General features: G+C 45.3%; 1 protein-coding gene across 1 annotated transcript; it reads left to right on the top strand.

The window, feature by feature from the left end:
* Positions 1–13,468: 13,468 nt before the first annotated feature.
* Positions 13,469–13,945, top strand: LOC121838078. Its single transcript, XM_042294108.1, has one exon. It carries the CDS (start codon positions 13,469–13,471, stop codon positions 13,943–13,945), a length of 477 nt encoding a protein of 158 aa, XP_042150042.1.
* Positions 13,946–26,410: the final 12,465 nt, after the last annotated feature.

The raw sequence follows: 26,410 nt of genomic DNA, 5'->3' as shown, positions 1-26,410 counted from the left end.
ACCAAGGCTTTCGCAGTTGTTTGTCAAGCAGCTGGTTTCACAATCCTTTTTTCTGCGAGACCAAGAGCATCACTTCATTCGAACGTTCTTTCAAACAAAAGTGCCACCTCGTTATCCTTATTTTGTAGTTTCGTCCCACAGTGGCAAACAGAAAAGATTCATTGGATATCAGACGGAGGTGGTTGATGCAGCTTTTTTTGTCTTCCAGATTTTCTTTTGAATAATTTTTAGTGTCAGTAGAAAAGCGCACACACGCGATTGGTTGACCAGTTTATTTCAAACGCTCATGTATAGAAATGTCGTTCCTAGTGGGGGCCAGCATGTGTTCAAGAGAGTAAAAAGGGAGATTATACCCCAGTTAGTAAAAACTATTTGAAAAAAAATTACATTCTGGTACGCTGACTGTTAAATTGTGTCCTCAAGCCAAGGGTTAATGTGCCATGGTCAGTTGCTTCTGTTTTATCTAGAAAACCCGAGACCACCGAACTTGTATTTATATTTGTCTAAAACTCTGTTGTTCTTTTTTTTAAGGGGGGGGGGGGGGGGGGGCTATGCTTTGGTGCACGCTGATCATGTTCCGTACGACATGTTTATGTTAATAGGCTAGTGTAGTATCTGGAGGTCCCACGTGGCTATCCGTCAAGCTGACCCTAATGCAAATCAAGAGCGGTTTTCATTTTTTTAACTGGTTTAGGAGGTGGAAAGCGTGTTTTCAAAACGGAATTACCAAACCCGAATGGCTCGACGTTTGCAAACGGTTCACTGTATTGGGAAGCTTCTAATATACTCTACGAAACACTTGTGAAGTGTTGAATTGTTGTTTGACGATGGGGCTTTTATTATGCAATAAATGAAAAGAAAGTTGCCGAGATAGCCGAGCAGTCTAGCGCGCGCCAGCTCGGAGCATGTGGAGCGAAAGCTGACGCTGCAGATCCCAGAAATCTTGGGTTCAATTAAACGAGGTAGAGAGCCTTAGAGCTATAACTTTGCAGCTGAAAGTGACCCCCGATTTGCCGCCGACATGCTGCACGTTTTTTGACCACTAGACACGTGACCTTACAGATTTACGTCTAGATTTTAACGAAGTATCGCGCAAAAATTATTGCTTATTGATCTTTAATAATACTACCGACAAGATTATTATGTTTCGTTTAAGTCTAAAATCTGCTTTTACGACAAAAACTCGGGTAGCTTCGCAATGCCTCCGCTAGATACGGTCAACCGCGGTGCTGTATTTTGTTCTTTTATCGGAGCTAGACATTGACCTCTGGAGCTTACAGTATTCAAAAAAATAGTTTATTGTGTTTATACAGCGATGGTAATACAAATCTTGGCTCAGTTTTGCGTAAAAGCCTCAGGAATTTGGACGGTCACGTGTCTAGTATTCAAACTTGTTCAAACAAGTGGAGTTTGTTTTGCCTGGTGAACGGGATACCAGTTTATCACTTTAAGCCCCTCTACCTCGTTCAATTCCATCCGCCTGCACGTTTTTACTTGCATGATTATCGTACCGGCTAGCGGTTGTACTGCATTGGCTAAATTTCTGATCTGCAGCTGAGAGACAAGTCCTCCGTTGAGGCTAAGTTCAGGCTGCATAAACATTCCCTCAGCCCATCCAACTTATTTTTTCTTCTTAAAGTTTGCTATGGGGATCACTTAAGATAATTTGTGCATTTTATTTTCCTTCGCCACTAAAAAAACAAACAAAAATACAGCATTTCCGCAGCTCTATTTAACAAAGTTCGAAGACTGTTAGCTCGCCTGCATGGATCAATCAATGAAGGATGGTGCTGCAGTTCGGGTGGTAGTGTGCGCCACATAGCATGCAAAACCTTGACTAGGATAGACTTGGCTTGGCTAAAGAAGGCGGCATCCTTGCAGTTCCCATAATGTCCCGGAGTGCTTACTGGTGGCGCTGCCGGTTCCAGAGAGGTCCATTCACCATCATGCAGAGCTGGCGGAAAGTGGAACCTGGTATTTATTGCGTCTGAAACGTGTCGCGAGTTATTATTAAAAAAATCCCTTCCCCCCCCCCCCCCCAAAAAAAAAAGCTTGGTAGTTGGGAACGTTTAACCGGCAACTGAAACTGTAAAAATTAAACCGTAAAAAAGCGAAACGAAACTTATCTAAACAGGGAACACTAACCGCAACCATAACCGAAAGGCTACATATATCTCGATTTGAGTCCCTGCTAGAAAGTAAGGATCCTTGGTGCATTTAACGATGATCTCTGAATAGTTCCGTAACGAAAAAGTGATGAGATATTCAAAGCTGCCTCATGTCCGAAAATATACGGATAGTTACTTATGCTGCTAAGAAAGGTGCAGTGGACTTGCACCGTTCGCATTAGGAAATAAGGAAGAACTTTATTTCTGAATTATGCATACTACAGCAAGCAATTGAGGAGAAATGAGCCGTTCGCGAACCATTCTGAGTAATCAGGAAGCATAAAACGTAGCTGACTGATTTACCGAATAACGGGTGTTGCGAGACCTTCATTAAACTGATGAAATATTCTGTAGGGACGTCTTTTATGACCGCTTGCTGGGGAAGCAAAACAAAAACGAGAAATATATGAAGCAAATGAAGAACTTTCAGATTAAGACGAAACGTTGAGCCTTTTGTAAGCCTAGCTGCCAATACAATGCTTCCCTTTTGATCCCTTTTTCCTAGCCCTACGCACATCAGTTCGCTTAAATAAATAACAAGGAGTCTTATTATAACCTTCGCACCTCTCGGAGTTCATGCTACTATATCCCAGACCTGGTGCTCAGAGTCTCAAATACCACATAGGTAGAAATTGCTCCAACTGCAATTTGAACCCTGCTGACGATTTGTTTTGTCTCGTAATACTCGGTCTTTCTGGAACAATTATAAGAGCGCCGGGGAGGAAAAGGGAGTGCTTAAAACAAAGCTCTTCCTTTCTCGCGTTGTGGATTGCACAAGAGAAGATTCACTGCTCTTCGAGAAATCTCATGTGATTTAACCACGACGGCCGTGGCACATAATAAAACTATGCAGTGTCAAAACCGAGATTCTTTAGCCGTTCTGTTATTCAATTTATTCTTTATTTTTTTATAAGTTCGGTCAAAGTTAGATAATGACTCTTAGGCTTGCCGTGCTAAGACCTTTTTTATATTCATATCGAATTTCACGTTTTTAAATACGACAACATATAAATATGTTTTGAGGCTTCACTGTATGTGTTTGCGTGTGAATAGGCATTTTGGTTGGCAGTTTCAACGCCCTAAAACTTAAAAAAGCAGGATTTATATGACAACAATTTTTCGAACTAAAATACTCCCAAGCACAAAATGATGCATTAAGGGTAAAAGAAGCAAAAAAACTTGCTTTTAGAGGGCGCGTTTGGCGAGTTCATGGGGTACTTTCTGAAAATTGACATACACGCATGTCTAAGTAGAACATAGCACCTTCTTGAAAAATCTCCTTTTCGTTTTGCTTAGGAAACGTTAGGAAAGGCTTTAAGCAATACATAAATCTACAATGTTTCGCCAAAAAATAAAAGAAAAACTTCCCCGAGACTTAAAAAGCAGCTTAATAAGTCTGGCAGGACCTAGGATATTCTTTCAGCATCGTCCGTAACGGTCAGGAAGACTGATATTGCAGTACGTGGCCGGTACGATACAGCATCGATCACAAAGCATCACGAGCGCACAGAATCATAAAAGTAAAACGACATATATCTTCATTCCTCGGCTGTAACTATTCGCCTGGATAAGCAGACAATTACAAACAGTAAAAACTTGGATTGGAATATGGAAGTAAAAGAAGGAAGAAAGAATGAAAAAGAAAAAAAAATACTTCGACACAAGGGAAGGATTGTGGCAGTTAGGGAAATGAAACAAGACGCGAAAGAGTGTTTACAGAACAAACAAGGCGAGGTGTGGTGCTGCTCGCGCTTCATGGACACAGCAGCAGGGACGCGATGTCTGTTTTCCGTTGGAATCGTCGGACGAGTATCGGAGACTCGGAATAAAATGGTGCGTCTTCTTGTTTTTCTTTCTTTTTGAGAGCAGGGCGACAAAGAAAGAGACATCACTTGTGCATGATAATATTTAAAAAAAAAGTCTGGTTTTAGAAATTTCGCAAGTAAACAGACCGCAGGCGCGTTTCTTGCCTGTCTGAACAAGATGCCCCCACTGCTTTGAGGCGACACCTGAAATAAACGATGAATACGTAACGTTTCATCTGCTGCTTGTTTTTTTTTTATTCTGTGTGTTTCGCGAAGAATATACTGAACATATCTTACTGCTTGAGCTGGCTTGGCAAGTAACATCAGTAGGGAACTACGTCGCAACAACTAGGCTCTATATCACTTAAAAGGTTGAGGCAGAAAAAAAGGAGACGATAGAGAAAGGAGGAATATCCAGAAAGTGGTTGAACATCCAGGCAATCTTTTCCAACTAATTTTCGCAGAAGTTATTAGGGCTCAAGCGAGACACATGATCGCGTCCTGCAGAAGTATGGCATAGCTGCGACACAGAAACTAGTGTGGACCAGTTGCCACCTTTCATGCCTTTCAAAGGATCTTCCCATTAAAGAGAATAGAAAGACGTCTACAAATCTCTGTAATGCGAAATTAGAGCGCAGCTTTAGGGGAGGAAGAGGGCAGGAAATGCGCCTCATCTTCCCTACCCTTCCCTACCCTTTCCCCTCCCGGTCTCCTCTTCCTCCTACCTCCCCTTCCCACTCCGTACCCTTCCCTCCTCCTACTGGCTACCCTCCCTTCCTGCTCCACCGTACCCACGCATCATCCTCCTCCCCGCTAAATTTATGTGAAAAATTGACGCCACGTGACCTCAACACCAGTTCAGCTTCCCTGCTAAATTTAGTGGAGAAAATAAGGTCACATGACCTTGTGTTATTTCACCTGTGAACAAATTCAGTTTCTCTGCCAGATTAAGCGGGATGCTTCACGTCACCTGACCTCAACACCATTTCAATTCCTCGATAAATTTAGCGTTGAATTGAATTCGTGTTGAGGTAGCGTGATGTCAATTTTCCCGCTAAATTTAGCGGAGAAACATAATTTCCCCGCTAAATCTGTCGGAGAAACTGAACTTGTCCTCTAAATCTAGTGGAGACACTGAATTTGCCCGCTAAATCTATCGGGTAATTGAATTGGTGTTAAGGTTACGTGACGTCAAGTTTCCCGCTAAATATATTACTGCTACGGCGACGCCTAGGACGACGGCGACGGTGGCGCCGCAAAACACGGAAACGGGCGCCTAAAAGCTGCGCTCTAAAACATGCGCGAGGACCTATCTACAGGAATCCTTTTGGTAACTGCCCTGCCTCGTATGTCGGGGTAACCAAAAGCTTCCCCAAGGGACTATAAACGCATAACTATGATAAAAGGATGAAGGACATAAAGGGCAATGCTTTAGTCAAGCACGCTAAGTAAAACAACCTCACCATCCCGTAAAACAAAATAAAAAAAAAATTCGACAAGGAACGAAACGGGCGAAAACGCCTGTTGTTAACGTCCTGGCATATGGGCACCCTGCGTCCGCTAGCAGTTGCTACCAATCGCCCAGCGAACAGCGCCACCCGCGGCAATTTTTGAGTCAGCATAGGGAGAGCGGTAGAGCTCCACCGCCGCTTCCGCTGCTCCCGTGCTTCCGCCAATGTAATAGCCCAAGCAGACATGTCGACCTTGCAACAGCCATCGGTGTACCACTGCAGCCGACCTGCGACAGCCGTGGTCGCTTCCCGATGAGTACGTGTGACGCCGCCGCGAGAGGCGCGCGTTTCGGCACTGACATAGATCTGCAGTGTGCCCATTTCAAACACCCTAGTCAATATTAACAGGATTGCCGGAACGCTGCCAAGCCGCTACATCTCTGGCTTAAGATGCGTCACGTGGGGAACCTCGAGAAAACATAACACCAAAAGGCACCCTGAGCTTTTAAATTTAGCAATCGCACCGGGCCATTTGAAAGACACCAGGCACTTCGAAAGACAGATGATACCGAGCCCTTTGGAGGACATCGAGAAGGACATAAACAGTCACCCGTGATCAAGGGGCCGATATGGCTTTAGAACGCAGGGTTTTAAAAGTTCAGATGGCTGAGAAATTTTTCTTCTGTTCTAAGGCATTAGTTGAAACAAGAGTACACTCTGAAAGATGTCCAACTTATGAAGCGTAAAAATAAGATACGTTTCCTTCCGAGTAGTTTTGTTAATAACGGCTGTTATCAGTAGACATTCTACGCACAATATGTATAAGCAAAAAGCTAATTTCCTTACGCAGTCATTTATGCGTCAAGTGTTATTCATAAATAGGTATAAAAACTCGCAAAAAAAAAAAACTATGGTTATTGTAAGAGGTCGAGGGGAAAGCCGAGATTACCAGTTGCCCTTTTATTCCCTTTTTTTTTTGTTTATTTAACTTCGTGGCAACGTCATTTTACAACCATCGGACTGATTGCTTTTGCGCCTGACAATAAAAAAAATAAACTGTCTCATTTAAACACGTGAAAAAATATTGCAATTTCAGTACATTTGTAAATGTTGGACAGTTGGTTTGTCTTAATTGCAATTACGACCTTTACAAGCCTATTGAATTGGGGAGCTTAATGCCATTTTTTATGGTAAAAGTGAAGCCATATTAGCATGCAGGGTTGCGCCACGAGGTTTATAAGATATAGACATTTTCTAAATATGAAATTTATTCTTAGGAATAAGCTCAGAAGAGGTCATATTTATTACCAAAGTCAAATCTATACTATACTCATGAATTTACAAAAAAAAATGGTAGGGGTGATGCAACTTGAGTAAAAAAAACTCAACTTGTGCATCACCAGCTAGCCAAACACCACCCTTTGTTTGTAGAGGTCAGCATTTTTGTGTTGCGATAGCAAATGTCTCAAAACATCAGAGTTACTTCTTTCCCGTGAGAAAGTTGACCTTCCGACTTTATTTCTTATATTTGCAGTTTTGTCATTAACGTAATGTGTTTAATGATTCATTTAGAAAAGCGTAGCTTCTTCAAACGCCTTCCAAATCGGAAGCCATTGTCGGTGAATAATAGTAATGTAGAAAAAGGAGGAGCTTCTACTTTACTCTTAACCGGATGTTAACGACAATACTTTAAATTTTGCGCATTCTCCCAATAATTGCGTAGTACAAAACAGCCATATAAGAATATTTTTTTTTCTTCAAATACCAAAATCGTTTCCTGCCACTCAAGAAGGAACAAACTTCATTTAATTAAGAATAGACGTTGTTTTTGTCCTTGGGAAGGTGACCTCCTTAGTTCAGGAAGCCATGGCCCTTCGCCATCCCCCGGGCTCTGTCGACCAGCTTAATCTGGTCGTCAGGGTACGCGCTGGGCAGCTGGCCCTCCCAGAACTGGTCAGCTGCTCTGGTCAGCTGTTCTGCGGTTTGTCCTTGGATGGGCGGTACTGCTGTGCTGCACTGGCATTTTCACACCATATGGTATAGTTTGTTGGGCACCCCCTTACATTTCTTGCTCTTCTACTCGTAGCTGGTTGGGTGGATCGGGTGGAAGAGTGTTTCATGCGCACCAACAAATAGTTTGAATCTCTATGCATTACAAGATCCAAAGCGAGAGATGCCAGCAATAAGGACGAACTACGGTCGGCAAGGTTTAACTTATCAAATAACTAGAACTTTAAACTGAACAGATATAGGCATAGATTTTGATCAAGCGTTATAAACTTTCAAAAACAATTGCAAAAAGATGCTGGTCTTAAACGACATGACATATTCAATTGTATATTGCCGCCCGCAGAGCCGAGAAAGCAACGCTTGGTAACGGTCTTCTAGAAGATTCCCGTTCATTCTCGCACCAGACGTAACTTTCCATCTGCTTTGTTATTCTCGAAAGTGCCAGTTCATCCTCGCCCCGAGCGCGCGACGCGCGAGCCTTCTTTGCCGAACTTTCGAAATAGTGACGCACGGTAGATAAGCAGCTACCTGCGACCTTGTCGAGTCAGTCTCCCTCGCGCTTTCTGTTTCGCCGCTGAGTCGCCGCCAGCTTTTCTGCTGCCTCGACACTCTTTCGTTACATGGGGTAATACGCCAAAACAACAGGGACAAAAAACGAAGGGAGAACTAGACAGGACGCGGCGTAACTTTCAACTGAATTGTTTATTTGAAAGACAGAATTTAAAAAAAATATATATATAAAAGGAGGCACACTTGGCAGAACACCAAAGATATGGAGTTCTGCCAAGTGTGCCTGCTTTTATACTTATTTTGGTGGCACACCTTATTTATTTTGTTGGCACACCTTCGCCCATTAAACCTTTATATTCAGTTCAGTTTTCGCCTTCTCATCGCCTTAATTCGTCACATTTCTCGTGGAGGTGCGGGGTATGAAACCCGTGCAGCGTACCCCTACAAGAACTCGTTCATCAAGCCCCATTTCCCAACGACCTTCCGTTGAAGACTCGGAGCATCATGCCAGCCGCCGTATTCAAGGGTTGCCCCCGGAATTCGGTCTACTTCCGAAGAAGACCAACCAGTCGACGAAGCCGACAGTGGACCCCCAGTCGTCGCAGACCCCGACCGCCGCCCCCGTCATCTACCTGCCCGTCACCCCTCGTACACCGACGTCCTTCCACGTCAAGATCTACGAAGACGTCGAAGACTGGCTGCAGTAAAACGAGCGGGTGGCGCTGCACAACCAATGGATTCCGGAACAGCGTCTGCGAAACGTCTATTTTTCCCTCAAGGGAACGGCGCGACACTAGTTCGAGAATCGTGAAACCTCGATTACGCCATGGGACCAGCCGAAAGGAGAGATGCGAGGGACGTTCGCCAGTCAGCACCGAAGGGAGAGAGCCGAAGACCTCCTTCGGACGGCGACGCAAGGCCCCAACGAAAGCATCACCAGCTTCATTCAAGACGTCCTGCGACTGGGCGCGCGTGCTGATCCACAAGCCACCGATGACAAGAAGCTGCGTGTCCTTATGCGCGGGGCGAGGGACGACATCTTTGGGGGCATCGCCCACTACCCGCCGACCACTGTTGAAGCGTTTGTCACGAAGGCAACGAACATGGAGCGCTGCTTCCAAGCACGCGCCTCCTACTACCAACTATATTCCGGTGTCGTTGCCTCCACGCTGCTTAATGTCCTCTCGGACGACGTTATCCGGTACGTCGTCCGAGAGGAGCTCCGAAAGCTGCTTACCGCTGCTGAACGTCCGGCGTCGCTGTCAGTCGCCGAGATCGTGCACGACGAGGTACAGCGGGCATTGCAGCCTGAAACTCCCGTCAACGTGCAAGCCCCCCAGGAACCGAGGCTGACCTACGCTGCCATGGCCAGCCCTACTGAAAAAACCCGTATAAAAATTCATACTGGTTGACCCGTATATCTCATACGGTGTTATGGGATACGGGGGTCTAGGACATTTCGGTGTAGGACGTTTCGGTGTAGGACTTAACGGTGCGGACTTTTCGGTGCACGGACATTTCGCTGCAAGGACTTTTCGGTGCACGGACTTTTCGGTGAACGGACCTTTCGGTGTACGGAGTTTTCGGTGTACGGACGTTTCGGTGCACGGACTTTTCGGTGCACGGTCTTTTGTGAAACATATTTTTTATAACACCTAAGCGAAGCGTGCACACCTTTTCGAAGCCCTACTGAAAAAAACCATTTGGCGCCCATATGAAAATAAACGGGTCCATACCGGTAACCGTTTAACCATACTGGTCACCAGTTTGTCAAAGGGGTCGCCCGTATGGCTCAAAGGGGTCCCCCGTATGAGCCATAACGGTCACCTATTTGGCAAACGGGTCGCTCGTCTGGGCAAATGGGCGACTCGTTTGGGCAAAGTTGTCGCACGTTTGCTCAAACCGGCGACCATGTTGCAAACTGCACCGGTTTAATCAAACGGCTCTCCGGAGCCCGTTTGATATTGAACGTACAGATCGGCGGCGTGGGCACGCCTAGCGTTTCAGCCGTGGCAGCCAATGTTTTCCGGAAGGCTGGGAGCGCCGGTTCATCGACTTCAGATCGTCCGCGTAATGCAAGTAATTATATTTATATTTCAATTGCGCTGATTTTCGATTATACTGCAACTAAAACTAACACCTTTTTTTTTTTTTTGTTTTACGTAAACGCGCGACGTTGGTGAGCCGATATTTTTGACAGACCTTTAATACTTTGTCCATCTTTGTTGCCTCAATTTACTTATTCAGCTCGAATCTCTCTCGCAGAAGACGCGACCGCGTGAAAGAATGTACGTCTAGACTCCTTTTCACTTTAATTCAAGACGCAGCGAAGGTAGCACGCGTACACGCGGCTGCAAGAACATCGAGCATTGCGAGAGCACGCCCGCCGTTGCAGCACTCAAACTACGAGCTTGCGCTGAGTTCTTTCTTCGCTCGGGCGCAAGCCGAGCTTCTGGCAGCCCCGCCGCCATTTCCAAAGTTCGAGCGCGCGCGCGCGCGCGCGCGTTTGTTCTTCGGGACTACAAAAACGCATCTCCCTGGAATGCCTGGGGAGAGGGAGAGGGGCTGTCCCGGTGGTCCCAGCGCCTTGACCTCGCCCCCTCCCTCCTCTCTTGTCACCCCTGTCACGTGACCCACAACAGCGCGCGAGCTACACACACGCATCGAGATCCGGAAGGGCGCGCCTTGCAGCCGCTTCTTTCTTTGTCTGCTTGTTGTCAGTTGCTGCTCGAAGTTCGCTCGTCCTACCTGCTTCAATCTGTCGCCTAGCCCTGCGGTCTTATTGGGATGTCTCGACAACGTATTGGATGTGCACCAAAGCTATCAGTGTTCGAAAAGACCCACGTGTATGTCGGCAACGAGCGATTCTTCAAAGAAGTGGCAAATTCTCGCGGTTTGGTTGGGTTCGGCAAATGACAGCTTGTGCGCCGCATCGTGTTGAAACTTCCAAGGAGCCGTTCCCTCTCGTTTGTGTTTGTGTGGTTGTCCTGCTTTGACCGTGTCGACAAATATCGCGGATTACCTCTTTCAAGTCCGCTATTGTTATGGTAAGTGCACTGCAACCTACGTGTTGGCAACGATTGACCGTTCTTCTACGCGTACTCTTCTAAATTATCTAAAGAATTATGCAGCGCCTATTCGCGCGGCAGCCAGGAGAATAATTGCCCCGAAAGTCTAACTGTATAGTGTTCACAGATCGCTTGCACGTTTGTACTTGTCTACAGAAGAGGTAATAAACTTCGAGGAATATTGAAAACAATCTTTTGTGTCGGTTTTCCTGTCCACTTACAAGCACCTACGCGAGTGCATTTGTTCTACGTGTTTTCTCCATGTTATAAATACGTTTATGAGTTTCGGGACGTCTTAAATATGTTTAAGATAACCAACCTCCCAGACGATACCCATTTAGGGCTAGCGCATAATTTGTAATTTCGAAGGGCACGTTCAAACGTGTGGTCACGTGCCATGTCGAACGGGTACTCGTACCATACGGCACCCGTATCAAACGGGCACCTGTATCAAACGGCTACCGTTTCGAACGGGTACCGTTTCCAAACGGGTACCCGTATCCCATAATCACGTTTGATCCAAACGGGCGACCAGTTTGCCACCCGTTTGAATTTCAAATGGTTTTTTTCAGTAGGGAGGCCCCAACAGTGAATTGGTCAAAATCCTTTCAAGCCATTAGCAACTTTGAACCCTTACACTAGGGGACACAAAAGGGCAAAACCCTTCCAAGAATTAAACTAGGAAACAAAAAAAGAAAAGGGCGACGGGGACAAACAAAGGACAATGAGGATCATATTTCTAAACTACCCGAGACTAGTGTAATACAGAGTGGGTTGAAATTAAAGCCGAGAAGATAAGGTACGAAAACAGTGACGTGTCGAACACAGCTACCTCGTTTGTTTTTCTGAACATTATGCAGTTACAGAAACAGTGTGATAAGCACAAGTCTTTTGTTCCCTTCCAAGAACCTCAAACCAACCCCTAACCACAGACTTAGTTATCTACAACGTCCGCTTAGAACCAAAACCTACTGGTGCCCCAGGGACGTTGGTACAGCGCAAACTACTGTCCAGAAACGAGGATAAAAGCGCGGCATCTGCATGTAATCGTCCTATTTCATTTGATGTTGGTTGAGTCGAGATGGTAGCTTTAGGATGACGGTCTACTTGCGAAGTAAACGTGGAGGGTCCAAACTTCTGCACGAAGGGTTCAAATACGACAAGGAGCTCCGCTTCAAAGAGAAGGTGAGTGCTGTTTGCCTAAAGCATTAAATAGCGATACGTTTTCAAATTTTTAAAAAAAGACTGCGAAGTCAATCAATTTGTTTAGCTTATTTTTAGCGTATTTTGTGACCTCATCGTATCTGGAATAAAATAATATCACTATAATGGGATATGACTCATAGTTAATTATTATCGAAGAAAACTGAAGCGGTTTTTTATTTGAGGGAAAACACCTAAATCGTCTTCATTTGTCCTCCAGGATCACAAATATCGAGATTATTTTTCAATATGGTTCATGGAGCCTGCAGAAATTAATTTTAAGATACGACTGAAGCCCCCCTTCCCGGGGCGGGGCGTCATATTAGGAGTTTTCGGAAACTCCGCTCTCACGTATCCACAACGCCTGTCAAAGCTATGTACGCGCACTCTTGTTTTTTTTTTGTGTTTTTTTCTTAAGTCAGAGAGAGACGTTACGACTGGTGTCAGTGCGGGGAAATATACCTGGCAAGCTTGGAATTGCACGTGCTGCCCACACGCGCGACACGCGTTTGGCTGCCAAAAGATCCTAGTATGACATCACGACCGGTCGGAGGTTTTTCGTGTTTTCTTGTGTTGAGTTACATCTTCGGAAACAAACCAACCTGATATTCAGATTCAAGTAATAAAAATACGCCAAACTTCACCACTCACTCCTTTTCTTTTTCTTAGGAAGTGTTTCAGCTTCCCTTTAATACCAGACAAAAGGCTGATTCACACTGCCCCATTTTTTTTACGTTAAGTTACGACCGAAACATTCCTGCCTCGAATGTCGCGTGTCATGCTTTCCCCTTCAACTGGAAGCCTCACCTAATATGAAGCAGTGCAAGATCAGGACCGCTTCCTTATTTTCTGCAGTCCGCAGATGCTTGCAGTTCTTCAAACATCCAAGAAATGGTTTGCCGACGGTACAGTCAAGGTTGCACCAGAACTGTTCTTTCAAGGCTACAGCCTACATTGTGAAGTTATCGGATCTGTTCTGCCCGCGTCTTATATGCTGCTAACCCGCAAAAACTGTCGTACGTACACGCGAGCTCTGAGCGCCCTTATTGGCGAGTGTGTAGGGGTCTGCGAGGCCAAGCACCACAATAGTGGACTACGAACTTGCAGCCATTAACGCTTTCAAGACCCTCTTGCCACCATCCGACGTGCGTGGGTGCTTCTTACATATATCGCAGTGCGTTTATCGCAAGGTTCAATCTGAAGGACTGCAAGAACTATATGCCTGTGATCCTCAAATCAACTTGGGGGCCCGCATGATACCTGCTCTTTCCATGGTACCCCGGAGTGATGTGGAGGATATCTTCACCGAATTGGCGTCGAGCGTACACTCAGCTCTGCAATTAGTGATGGATTACTTTGAGGATACCTTCATAGGACGGCCAACCGCTGTCGGAATGCGAGACGCACAGTTTACAGTGGAACTCTGGAATCACCATGACACCGTGCTCCAGTGCGACTCCAAGACCACCAACTCGGTGGAAGCATGGCACAGGGGCTTCCAGCCTCGTGTGCAGTGCTCGCACCCGTCCCTTTTGAGGTTCCTGGAGGTTCTACAAAAAGAGGACTGCATGCAGCTTCAACGGCTCACGCAAATTGAAATGGGGCAGCGATTCAAGCAGGCAACAAAGTATGTGAAGGTTTCCGAGCGCCTACGGACACTCGCTAGAGGGTATGACCGCAACCATGCTCTTCGATTTCTCAGAGGCGTTGCTCGTAACGTATCCTTCTAAATTTTTGATTGCACTTGTTTTGTGAATAAACGATGTTTCAAATTAAAATCTTGGGTCTGGCCTCAGATGTTATGCTTGCTTCCTACACCGAAAGGCCAGTCCACCGAAAAGTCCACGCACCGAAAAGTCCGTGCACCGAAAAGTCCGTGCATCGAAACGTCCGTGCACCGAAAAGTCCGCACCGAAAAGTCCTACACCGAAACGTCCTGCACCGAAATGTCCGGATCCCACATTACCTGTGCATGGTGAATGAAAATCTTATTATTTTGCTGGTGCGCTTTTGACGCCGTATGATTCTTCCTCTCAGCTCCTAGTGTAAAGCGAAGTAGAGCGAAACGATGCATAGTGGATTTCTGAAATCACCGACCCTAGAATAACAGTTCAGGACGAATGAGCAGCACGGTCTCGCATTCTCTCAAGGTTTTATATGTGATTTCTTTGGAAAGGTACAACTACCGCATTGTTTTCTCGACGTCCGCAAGCCCACCGCAGCAGCAACACCAGCAGCTCTCGGGGGGCACCAGGCGTGCGACCGAGATGTGCGGTCAAAAATAGCAGCAAGGGTTTTTTTTGTTCTCGCTAGAAAGAATGAACTCAAATGAAACTAATCGCATTCTTTGTTCCGCCACAATTCCGAGCGTGCCGATAGGGCCTTTGTTCGCCTGGTTTGATAGAGTGAGCTGAAGTTGATGGCGGGCGCGCTTGATAATCCAAAAACTATGTTTAAAGCGGTTAAAGTTTTCACAAGTGCCGTTGCGTCTTGTTTTATTCAATATTATTAATATTATTCACCCACTACATGTTGTCGAGTGTCTGGGCGGCTGTTTGTTGATAAAGTTATAGTGTGCACGAATGTGTGCGTGGAAGTATGTGGGCGTGCGTGCGTGCGTGTTTGTTGGTGTGTGCCTGTGTGCACCTTTTCAGCGCCTTCAGCAGAAAAGAAATGTAACTACAGTGAGCGAAAGTAAAAGAAAAATAAACAGAAAATAAAGAAGGATGTTTTGGGACATTTACCTTGCAGCAATAATAGCAGGACACAACATGTGCCGCGGTACTTGCGGCCATCCAAGCAACATAACTGGTACCATTGTGTGCGTATTTCCGCAAACTGCGTGAGGCAGAGGTGGACGCTGAAACCATACTTTTGATTAGCTCCTATATTCTTAATAAGGTTTATTACCGAATTACGTGCTACATAATCTGGGAATAAAAATCAGGTTCTTCCCACGGGTTTGTGGTGGCGGGCTTTTAGGCGTTCATCTTTCGGCAGGACCATTTATAGGATCAAAATATGATTTTATGCTTTGTCAGCAGGGGGCCCGAAAAGCGTCGTAGATCTCGTTTCTTCTACGAAGATCGTTCAAGCGGAACCCCATTTTTAAGAGCTGCTTTCACGTGGCAAATAAAGCGCGACTTCAAAATGATGAACATCGGTGTGTTTTCAATTCTTTTTCATTTGTCGCGCTTTCTTATCCACATAGCATGCCTCTTTCAATTAATTTCGTTTATGCGTATTGTGTAGTCAGCGACCGTCGTAGCGCAATCGAGCCATCTATGGTTTTCCCTGTTTTTTTTCTTTTAGTATTGAAGGAATGTCATCAGACTGCTATAACGGTAGAAATTCCTCAGTTGCGGTGCTACCTTAAGTGGAAAATATTGATGCCCGCAAATACGTATTGGAAGTCAGTTACAAAAAAGCGCCAAAGACGAGTTCACGTTAATGGTGTCGCGCAGTCTACGCATAGAAGTTGTGGTCATTAAGGAGAATAATGTTTACCTTCACACACGTGAAAACATATCAATGTGTCATTAATCAAATGATATACCTATACGTTCAACCAGCCGACAACTGAACTAACAGACTACATGTAATGCTCTCTTTGACGAGCCCGTCGACACCACGATTGATGAGTTAAAGCGCCCTGAACACGTTTGTTCTTCGCTCAGGCCGTTTGAATCAAGACAGGTTAAACAAGTTCATTACACGCACCTAGGTCGTCGCTGCATCTAGAAAGCATATGGTGTCTCTGGTAAAAAATTACATTGCCTCCTCTGTGCTTCAAGTGCACTTTGAACTAAACTAAATTTGGAACTAAAGGAAACTAATCTAAACTAAACTTCCCGCGCACGCTCCACCCACAGACGGTGTGGGCAAACGAGGGCTTGTTTGTAAACAGCATGTTAGTGCATATAAACAGGCAACACGTCCTCGTCCACGCTTCCCCACTGCCTAAACATAAAGCGGAAACTGGTGTACGAGGCCCTACTTTTGCTCTGTCGCTCTACTCATAATCCGCTGTCTTACTTCCGCCAAATACTTGACCAGTAAAGCACATTCTACTCCGCTCATTTACGGTGTAGGCAGGGCGTCTACAGTGTCAAATCCTACCGCGAGGGGGGGGGGGGGGAGGGAGGGAGGGGGAGGGAGGGGAACCCCACGTCCGAGAGAACACGTGCGCAACGCGGGGTCCATGCCGTGGGGTTTTCGCGCCACCCCGAGGGACAGAGCAGCCTCCGGCACACCAAGATACCCGATTCGCAAATGGAGCCGAGATAACCATCTGCGCGACCTCATTGGGTTTCCACGACAATAGTTGGCTTCGGCCACTCCTCCTGATTTTATGGGGGAAACCCCGAGGCTGCGCGAGTACCGCCGTTCCAACTACGCAAAAGCTGTCAGCGCCAGGGGCATTTGATTTTTGTGGAGAAAAATGTATTCCCAAAAAGTATTTGATCTTACTTCCGCAATCCGGACGGTCTCGTATACTATAGTATTCTATAGCATTCTATTGTATACCATAGTGTTCTAAATAGCGGGCTGTAAATACAGTTCCCCCTCGGGGATCTACATAGCTCAAAATGTAAACCGGAGAACTCGACTGCATGCCTTAGTTCAATGGTAACGACACAACCTAACACAAGATTCTTACGGGAAAGGACACCACTTATCTTACAGCAAGTGACCCTAGTGACGACGCTGAATTTTGCTCATGAGTGGAGGTCCGAGTGATGTCGACGCGTTATAGATTTACCCTCTCATGGGAGGCTACCACATAATATGGGAAACTTGATACGCCTTTCGTCTTTTGGCATAAATGGATGAGTTAATTCTGTATGAATAATTTTAAACGCTATAAAATCTGATCTCACAAGGCAGCTTCAGGCGGCCTTGCCGGATTCGATTTAGCCAGGAGAAAAGTAAATGGGATGAGGAAAGAAATGACTTTTCGTCCTCTTCCCCTTCTGAATACAGTAATAATAAGTGCCTCTGGCGTGAAAGGGGTTAGCACCCCCCCCCCCCTCTACCCCCATAAATTAACTCGGCGAAGGGGTCTTTCATATTGTGGCAAAGTATGCTTGCGACGTTCTGTACGGGAGTGTGGATTCGCGTTTGCATATCCGAGTTGTGCCTGTGTGTCCTCACAGTTCTGAACCTGTAGGCATCAAGGTGTTTGTGTGCATAGACGTGCTTACGTGTGCAGCACGCTCCGTTCGGGTTCTTGTGCGCGTGTGCGTGGGTTTGCGTACGTGTTTTCATGCATGTACATGAATGTTTCCCGATTCATAGTGATAAATTGTAATTTTGACTGTCGATAGAAAATTTGCCCTCAAAATATCTTTAATTAAAGCTTTCTGATTTTCCGAAGCAGGCTGCAGTATTTCTTTAAGGAATACATCACAAAACGCGGCCGGATCCCAAAGTCATATGAGAAGGCCGCACAAATCCCGGTGCACAAATATACGGCTAAAATGCTAACAATAATTCGCTCCTTTAGAATAAAACCTTGAACGCCGCAATACTAAGCTTAGTCTTCGCCCGTGTGAGCGTTTGCTGCTATTCTGAAGCAACAGCTGACACTGCCCTACTGAAAAAACCCGTATAAAAATTCATACTGGTTGACCCGTATATCTCATACGGTGTTACGGGACACGGGTCTCCCGTATGCTACTGGGAACCCGTACCTATACAGGTTGACCCGTTCGGATACAGGAACTTGTTCGGATACGGGGCCTGTACCGGTACGGGTTGACCCGTTTAGGCAAGGGAAACCGTGGCTGTACGGGTTGACCCGTTTAGATATAGGAACCCGTACCTTACAGGTTGACCTATTTAGATATAGGAACCAATATTTATGCATGTTCATCTGTTCAGATAGAGAAACCTATATCTTTAAAGGTTTATCCGTTCTGATGCAGTAATAGGAATCAACATGGTGCCCAACGTTTGCAAACGGATGGATGTATCTTTGCAGGTTTAACAATTCGCATGCATTTGTCATGCAAAGAATGAGCATGAGCCAGGTCATTTCAGGTTATATATGTATTTAGTGAACGCAAATTGGCATCTGCAGAACACCAACAAGAAGCTTAACCTCTAAGCAAGCTTAGAAGTCAAACTTCTACTTAATATCATGCAGTAGGATATTAACAAATTTGCATACTGCAGTAGATTCACCCGAGCTGTCCTCTTCCTTGGAGTGGCCTCTCGAGGATGCCTCCATAGGTGCTCGTTGAAGGCATCTGCAGGGGAAAAGAAGACAACAATAAGTCATGTATAATCCACAGTTTCCTGAAAAATTGAATATTTTACTTCCTGCAATTATAAGCACGCAATTTCCACTACAATTTATGCTTTGTTAATATCTTGTGATACCATGTAGACCCCAAGAGCAGGCATGCATGATTCGGCCCGAAAGCTTTGAACCAGTTCAGACCGAGTTCAGAGGAGTGCAGAAGCAGTGCGCAAGTCGGGCTGCGGCTGCGTGAACTTAAGCTGCAGCGTTACAAACGACCCTGTAATTGGTTTCCGAAAGACCGAAGAGTTGCCATCTGTTACTGCATGAACGCTGAACTGACTTCGGCCAGTGCAAGAGTCTGTGGAACTGAGGCTGAGCTCGTGCAGCACTGGAATAAATCGAACAGGCCAGTTCAGTGTCCATGCAACTTCCGGTTGAATCTAACAAGTCAGTTCTTACACTATTTGAACTAGATCGGCCAGTGCAAGCAAATCGAAAAGACCTAGTGCGACTTTCCACAACTATGCACTTAAAGTTTGCTTGCAACAGTGTGTTCCTTGCATTTCAGTGTTTATGAAAATTATAGACCTTGGAGCAGGGGACAAAAAGGAACGGAAAGACACAAAGCTCCGGAGCTTCGTGTCTGTCTGTCCCTTTTCTTCCCCACGTTCCCGGGTTACCACGTCTATCCTTAACCAGCCCGCCTGCCTGTTAAATAAAAGTATCTTCTATAAATCTAAATATGTATTTTCAGTTATGAACATGGGCCTCTGATTGCCTACTACCTCACTTATTTCATGCCCAACAATGTCACCATGGGAACAAGTCAAAGGAACACTGAACACACAATTCTCGACCGGCAGTTTTAGTGCGAAAGAAATATTTTGACCCGCAATTGTTGTTCTGGGCATGTATATAAATTTACAACACAGATTTGACATCAAGAATCATTTAACTAATTTAATATTTGTGTTACGACCCTTCAATGGTCTATTCGTACGAGATAGTTCCCTGGTAAGAAAACTGAGCACTAGAAAGGAGGAACACCCACGATGAGAAGGCGGTTCAGAAAAAATGGGCAGTACTCAAAGGACAGAGCCAAACATAATTCGGTTGCAGCATTTCTAGTGAACAAACAGACTCACTTTCACAACTTTGCTAGTGCCAGCTTTTCGTTCAAAAGAAAAAATGAGTGCCTCAGCAGAAGGTCCTGTGAGCAGGCCACTGATATCATGGACCTCCCCCAAAACTTGCAGGGATTAGCAGATATTTGCGATGCGGAGCATGTTACTGTAAAACCTCCTCAGTGTGAATACATCAGAAAGCACCAAGGGACCTAGATGACCGTGACAAGGTCACTTTAGTTTTTTTCATATATTAAAAACAAAGAGGGAGATAGGGCTTCTTCATATCGGTTTTGCGCTCGGAGCTTCACGTTCCTAAAGCTCGAACTAGTCGAACTGTGACCCTTCAACAGCCTATAACACTGAAAGTTCTGAAAGCCTTGGAATATTTTATCACATAAATTTTGACGTAGCAGGTTGCAACTTCAGAAGCCATAAGGTTTGAGTGACTCACCAAGTATGAGACATCTGTGAGAAGTGGGCACTTACTGCTGCCAACTTGACTGGAGTCAGGGCCCTCTTGGCGACGGCGCCCTTGAAGCGCCGGCATGGCACCCCAGTCACACTCCGCCCATGCAGGTGCTCCCTGCCGAAGATCAACTTCGTGGCCTCTTTAACGAACATGGAGTCTCCCCGGGCTCCCCTCACGTAGATCAGTTTGTCTTTTTCCACCAAGACATCATGGCAAAGGTGAACCTAGAAATAGATAGAAATGCTCTACAGGAAATGCAGCCTGCCATTGGTTTCGATCTCATTGATCTTTCGGAAACTTGTGCAGACGTCTGCCGCACAATGCCACTTTTTTCGGACGCAGGACATGCGAGGCAGCTCTTCACGCAACATCTTGGGGGTATTCTTTTCGGAGCCGATCACTGACATTCACCACGGGCACTCACTACTCATCTCCAACTTCTCAATATAAAGAACAACTCATCTTGAAGTACAGAACAGAAAGTGGAACAAACATAACTGCAAAGGAATCGCATAGCAAACAGTTCCAGCCACGCATGTCGTCTGCTATGCACACAAAAAAAAACACGGAAGGGAAAACAAAAAAGCTCACGGTCGGGTGTAGCCACGTGACTTCCGCACACTCACTCTCTCCTCTCCACTTCTCCGACCTCCGTGCGCGGGTTTCAGTTTCGGTTCTGAGCAGTTGCGTTTTTTGGCTTTAATAAAGATATATGTGACTGTTGCAAAATATTAATTTGGTAGTCTTTCGAAACCATAATATATCGGCTGGCAAAACATGAAAACTTTTATTGGCGGGTGTAAGTGTCCGTTTAAAGGGATACTCCACCGATTTTTTGAGCTACCTCAACTAACTATATTTTCTGACTCCCCGGCCTTTAGCCTTTTCGGTATGCTATTTAGCATCGCGAAATTCATAATAGGTATTGTGAAATCGGCAAATGAAAATGGTGCAAAAACCAATATTCAAATATTCGCGCACTTTTCAGTGCCGTGACGTCAGTGGCAGGCAGGCTTGCCAGTCGAGCAAGTCGTCTAAAAATTGAATATGCCAATCATTTGTTCCGTGCTGGAGCGCGGATACAGGAGCGAGCTTTCAAAGCACTCATTTGACACCATGAAACTGCTTCACATCCGTTGGGAACAACTTCTGTAGTCCAAAAAGTTAACCCCTGCCTTCCACTGACGTCACTTTTTCATTGTTGCCAGTAGAGACTTTCAGTTTGAAAAACACGGTGAAGACCAAAACTGTAAATTCAATAACTTCCCGAAAAAACAATATTTTGACCTAATATTTGGGATACTATTTTAGCAATGTTTGTTGGTTAGTTTAGCAAAATTTCAAGCAAATCGGAGACAATGAAAAAAACGGTGGAGTATCCCTTTAAGTGAGTTCAGAGTAAAGAGAGAAAGCGAAAGAAGGGTACCAATTATAACACAATTTTAATTGCGCTACTTGGTACATGATTTATGAGAAAGCTCGAAATAAGACAAGGACACTAGATAGAAAACGTTTCAGAAAAGTGCCAATTAATTGGGAAGAAATATCTTATCAATGCCCGGCCCTACCCTTTACATTCATCAGCATTTTGAAGCAGCCCGATGGTTCAATTTAAGGAAGCATACAAATAACCTCATTCAAAGAGCTGTGGAAACAACAAAATTTAGTCACTTGCCCAATATCTGGAATGAATATTCCATGAAATTCTGAACTTACCTCGTCATCAACCTCTCCAAGCACTGGCACACACTCGGGAAATGCCTCCGGCGGGCCTGCTACAAGATCCGCTGCTGGAGCAGCAGCATCAGCGGCCGGTACGGGTCGAGCGTGATCCACACCAGCTCGCACTAAGTGAACTGAAGCAGGAGCGCCAGCTGCAGGAACGACTGCTGGGCAAGCTGGAGGACCTGACCCAACACCGCCAGACGGGACATTGTCAACTGCAACATAATAAAACACTCTTTAGAAACAAGACACGGTACAGGGGTCAACCGATTTTTCGGACGCCAAAAATTCAGACAAGCTTGATTATTCGGACTTCAGCACTTTCCTGGTTTGTTGATGGCATGAGGGCTTCATAGTATTTCATGCCACAGAAGACTACCGGCAGTGTGCTTATTTGTTTTTCCGTAACACACCGGGACTGGAAAAGCAGCGCGAGCAGGACACAAAACAAAAGGATGAGAAACAAAACCAAAGAAGAAAAAGAGGAAGAAAAGAAATGCGCTCAAGTTCGCCGGCAGTGGGCGGCAGAGAGGTTGTTTAGTTTACAAAAAAAATACCGGTGAATAGCTAATGAATATTCATGCCAAGCATTTCCAACGGTTTGCCAGATATAAGATCAATCTTTCTGACGAAATCCAATGCTGTAGCAGATCGTCTGCTCACCTTTTAACCAGTTGCACAGTTGCGTCGCTAGGCACAATCTGCCGCCCGATTAAAGTTCAGCCTTGTTGGTGCTGTGGTCATGCCTACGACCAGCTTCCTCACTCCCTCCTCTTCAACAAAAAGAACTCCTTTCTCCCCAATGACGAAAGGACGTACGCTGGCCGGGCTCATCGGAAAGTGCATATTTACAATGTTGTGACCGACAGAACAAACTTTTTTCACTTCAAGCTTCATCTATGCGCACAGACCATAGTGTCTTGGTATGGACATGATTGTTTGACAAATTGCAGAAAAATATTTCTTCAATCAAAGCAAAAGTGCTGCCGAGCAAAACGGGCTCATCGCCATCAGCAACAAGAAACAAACTCTCAAAGCTCCATTTGCACCCTAAAAGAAGAAAAGAGAATTATAGACACCTCTTAAACTCATTGATACATTGAGGCACCCCTGTAGTATATGCTTACTTCTCTTTGCGACCAAAAAAAAATTAAAATTACTTTTGATCCCTCAGATAAAGTGTGAGCACATAATGTGTAGTGTGTGAGGTAAGCAACTGAAAGTGCCTCCATGCTTACCTAGTAGTGCCAGCAGCTGCTTCTTGATAGCGTCCTCTCTATCTGGGGCTCCTGCTCCAGGTTCAGCACCCTCTGCTCTGCCGACCTCAGCTTTTCAACCAGTCGCGCATGCTCCCTAAGCGACACAGTGGACGTTCTGACCTCTGTCTTTTTTTTTCTTGTACTTGCACCCCACTGCAGGGGATGGCGACATCTGAATCTGGAAAAGAAAAAGGTCCAGGTGTTTTAGTATTCATTTGATATAAACTCCAACACATAATTGAGACACACATAGTTGACATTAAATTGCCCCCCCCCCCCTTTATTTTTTGGGTGTAGGTTTCAGCCCTATACCTGTGATTGCCCCTTCCCTGAAGAAATGCTTCCAGACGCCCCTGACAAGATATCCGGTATTCACTGTCAGGACAGGAAATAATTAATATATCGTCTATTACATACTCTAGTGTGTAAAGGACGATACCTGTTGGCAGAAAACACTGTGTAGGTAAACGAAATAGTATGATAAAATATTGTGTTAAAAGGTACTTCTAAGTTAGTTAGAAAGTAAAATATGATTATACTACTTTGCACCCAGTGTACTTTCTATGAGGAACGTAAACTCTCAGTTGCTTTGTACTTGCAATTCAGTGCTTTTATATACGATAGCATCTATAAGCAAAGCATATGCACTTTAGGCATCCGTTGGTCCGAGGGTTTGTAACTGCTTTTGAAAACTGCATGTGCCGGCAGATTATAATTCAGAAAAGAAAAACATGCCGCCGGCACTGCGCCTCAAACCCACAACTGTTGGAGTCTAAGCTGGGCATCTTATCCGCTTCACTACGAGCATACATGGGTAAGCATTTGCGAAAGAGCTACTGGTTGCAGGCAAGAGCTGCGTTGATGCACGTGCCAGTGACTCAACGCCGTTGTTGCCATAGCAATGTGTGCCGCATCTGGTCGCAGTCGCACGTAGCCACATATGAGGAGAGCTCTGAGAACCAGACTTGAGTATCATCTTTCGTTGTCGGTATGCGAAAGCAGATCTCACCAGAGGAACATTACGCAGGCGTGCTGAGGCACAGTGAAAGCAAAGTGCCTAGGGTACTTCGGAACAACATAAAACATGTTTGTTGAAAGCTGGAGAGGCAAGTAGCAACAAGAGGACCATTGAAGCGGATGAAAAGATTAAAGAGAGGAAACTTCGGCTGCAACGCAAGCAGGACGCCAAACAAATGAGGACGTCTTGCGATATTGGAGAAGAGATGTAACTTCGTGTACAGCGAGATTTTGACTTGACTTAGAGCAGGTGAGCACATCTCGTAAGACTGAAGAGTGTCGAATTCAGATTTAATGCGGTCGAGAAACAAGCAGGAGAGTGTCTCTTGAAATTGAAGAGGGACAACTGTGGCTACAGCACAGTTGAGACCAGGAGTGGCCAAGCTGCGGCACTTTGTGTGTTAAATTATGGCTTGTGGTCCACTTTCATAGAGCGTATCTACCCACCAGATCTGTGTACCAGAATAGCAAGCAATTTAAAAAGTGTCTGTACAAATAGTCCTGACCAGCCATAATGAATGGACACAATTACTCATGAAGCGAACAAAATACAAGATATTCTTTAGCCTAACCGTTCAATTTTACCCACAATTACTGCCCACTGGTAACGGAAGTGAAGTATGCAGCTGATTTGAAAAAGGGAAACAAAAGACGAACCCCCTCCTTCTGAACAGAGTCGAAGATGAGGTAAGAAAAACAGCCTAAAGGCACACATAAACCTCGAACCTTGAGTTCAATACCATAGGGATGGCCACGTGCTCCTTTTTCAAAGCAGCAACCAGCTCAGCTCGTGTCTCTGTAAAACAAAACATGCACACTGAATTACATCTCAAAGTCGTCGTGTTCGTCTCCCTTTCCCCCCTTGTATCGGGGTGTATAAATATGACCGTTCACCAGCTAGCCTGCGCTTTAATCCTTGTTTAAAAAATTATTTTTTTCGATATTTTTACATATTAAATGCACCACCTAGTCGAACTTATGTGGTAAATGTGTCATAGCTTACAAAGCCGATTTGTTGCGATTTATTTTGAGTGTCGTGGCTACCATCTGGAGCGCCCTGTAGTTAAACAACGTAAAACCCTTTGCTCTTGCCGCCCTGTTCTTCACAAATCGGGCGCAAGGACATACTCGTGCCCACCACATTTCGCGAATTTTAGACGCCGGAACGGGGGACGCCGGAACGGGGGCCCACGAAATTTGCGCTTTCCACGTGTCTTTAAATTTCGCAAATTTTTGGACGCGTGGAATTTGCAAAAAATCCTGGGCTGGCGAAGATTAGGGGGTGTTCGTAGACCGCGTTTCCCCCTCCGCAACGAAGATGCGCCTGCCCGCCGATAGCCTTGATTGTAGAGTTCCGGGTATATAGCGAGTCGCGGAGGGCGTTGCGGGACAGCGAAAACGATCTACGAAAACTCCCTATTAACGGTTTGCAGTAAACGTTGTGCTTCGAGCCCCTGATGCGTAGAAAACAACTTACCATTCGCCGGCGCACGCTCCAACAGCCTCCCAGTAGACGCTTTTCGGCACGTCGGGGTTCGAAGTCGCCAACGCTCGCCGGTTTGAACTTCTTGATACGGTTCACGCTGACTATTGCCTTCGCGCCATCAACATAAATCACGAACGCTTAGTACATATCGACACCGATACACACCGATCGAGATAGCCCTAACGTCAATGCGGCTTTGGTTCAGAGCGCTGGCTGGCTCTGGCCGGCTGGCCAGCGGCGCTGGTACGTAAGGATTGGATTGGATTGAAGAAATAATCTTCCTTAGTTTATGTTAGTACTATTATTACTCAAAATAGTTTTAGAATATTTAAAAGCATAAAAACTGACCATGTTAAGTTTATTTATTGTTAATAAAAACATTGTTTGTCCGTCGTTGGTTGTCTTTCTGCACTCTGCCTTGCAGCTACGAAATCCAATCCAATCCGACGTCAATATACCGAAACCGAAACTACCGCGGTACAGGGCTCAAAGCTATGAAGCAAACTCTCGTTTATCTCGGCCTCGCTTCCCATGGATTTGGTTTTCTCATTTTATGACTTTAAATATGCATGTCATAAAATGGTTGAGTTTGATAGCTGAAACTGTTAAATTGAAATGACCTAATATGTGATTTTCTGATTAAAATTCTTTATTGAAAAAAATATTACAGTTTAGTTTCGCTGTGAGCGCGTTCCCGTCGAGGTCTGATAATTTCTGGTCGCGATAAATAGACCGATCTCACCGGCCAGTTTGACTACGCCACCGCTGCCGCAATGCAGCGAGGGAACTTTAGTCTTTGGGCACGTGCGACAACCTCGCTGGAGCTCTTCGCGTGTAGAGCACGAGAAGGCACGAGCCCTCGCGT

This window comes from Ixodes scapularis, unplaced genomic scaffold, assembly GCF_016920785.2.
Source record: "Ixodes scapularis isolate PalLabHiFi unplaced genomic scaffold, ASM1692078v2 PGA_scaffold5__190_contigs__length_132052651, whole genome shotgun sequence".
Classification (NCBI taxonomy): Eukaryota; Metazoa; Arthropoda; class Arachnida; order Ixodida; family Ixodidae; genus Ixodes; species Ixodes scapularis.
The sequence above is the reverse complement of the archived record's forward strand: the minus strand, read 5'-3'. Positions and strand labels throughout refer to the sequence as shown.

What these genes read in the sequence shown, in the direction of transcription:
- LOC121838078 (XM_042294108.1), top strand. Translation starts at nt 13,469, where the DNA reads ATGATACCTGCTCTTTCCATGGTACCCCGGAGTGATGTGGAGGATATC.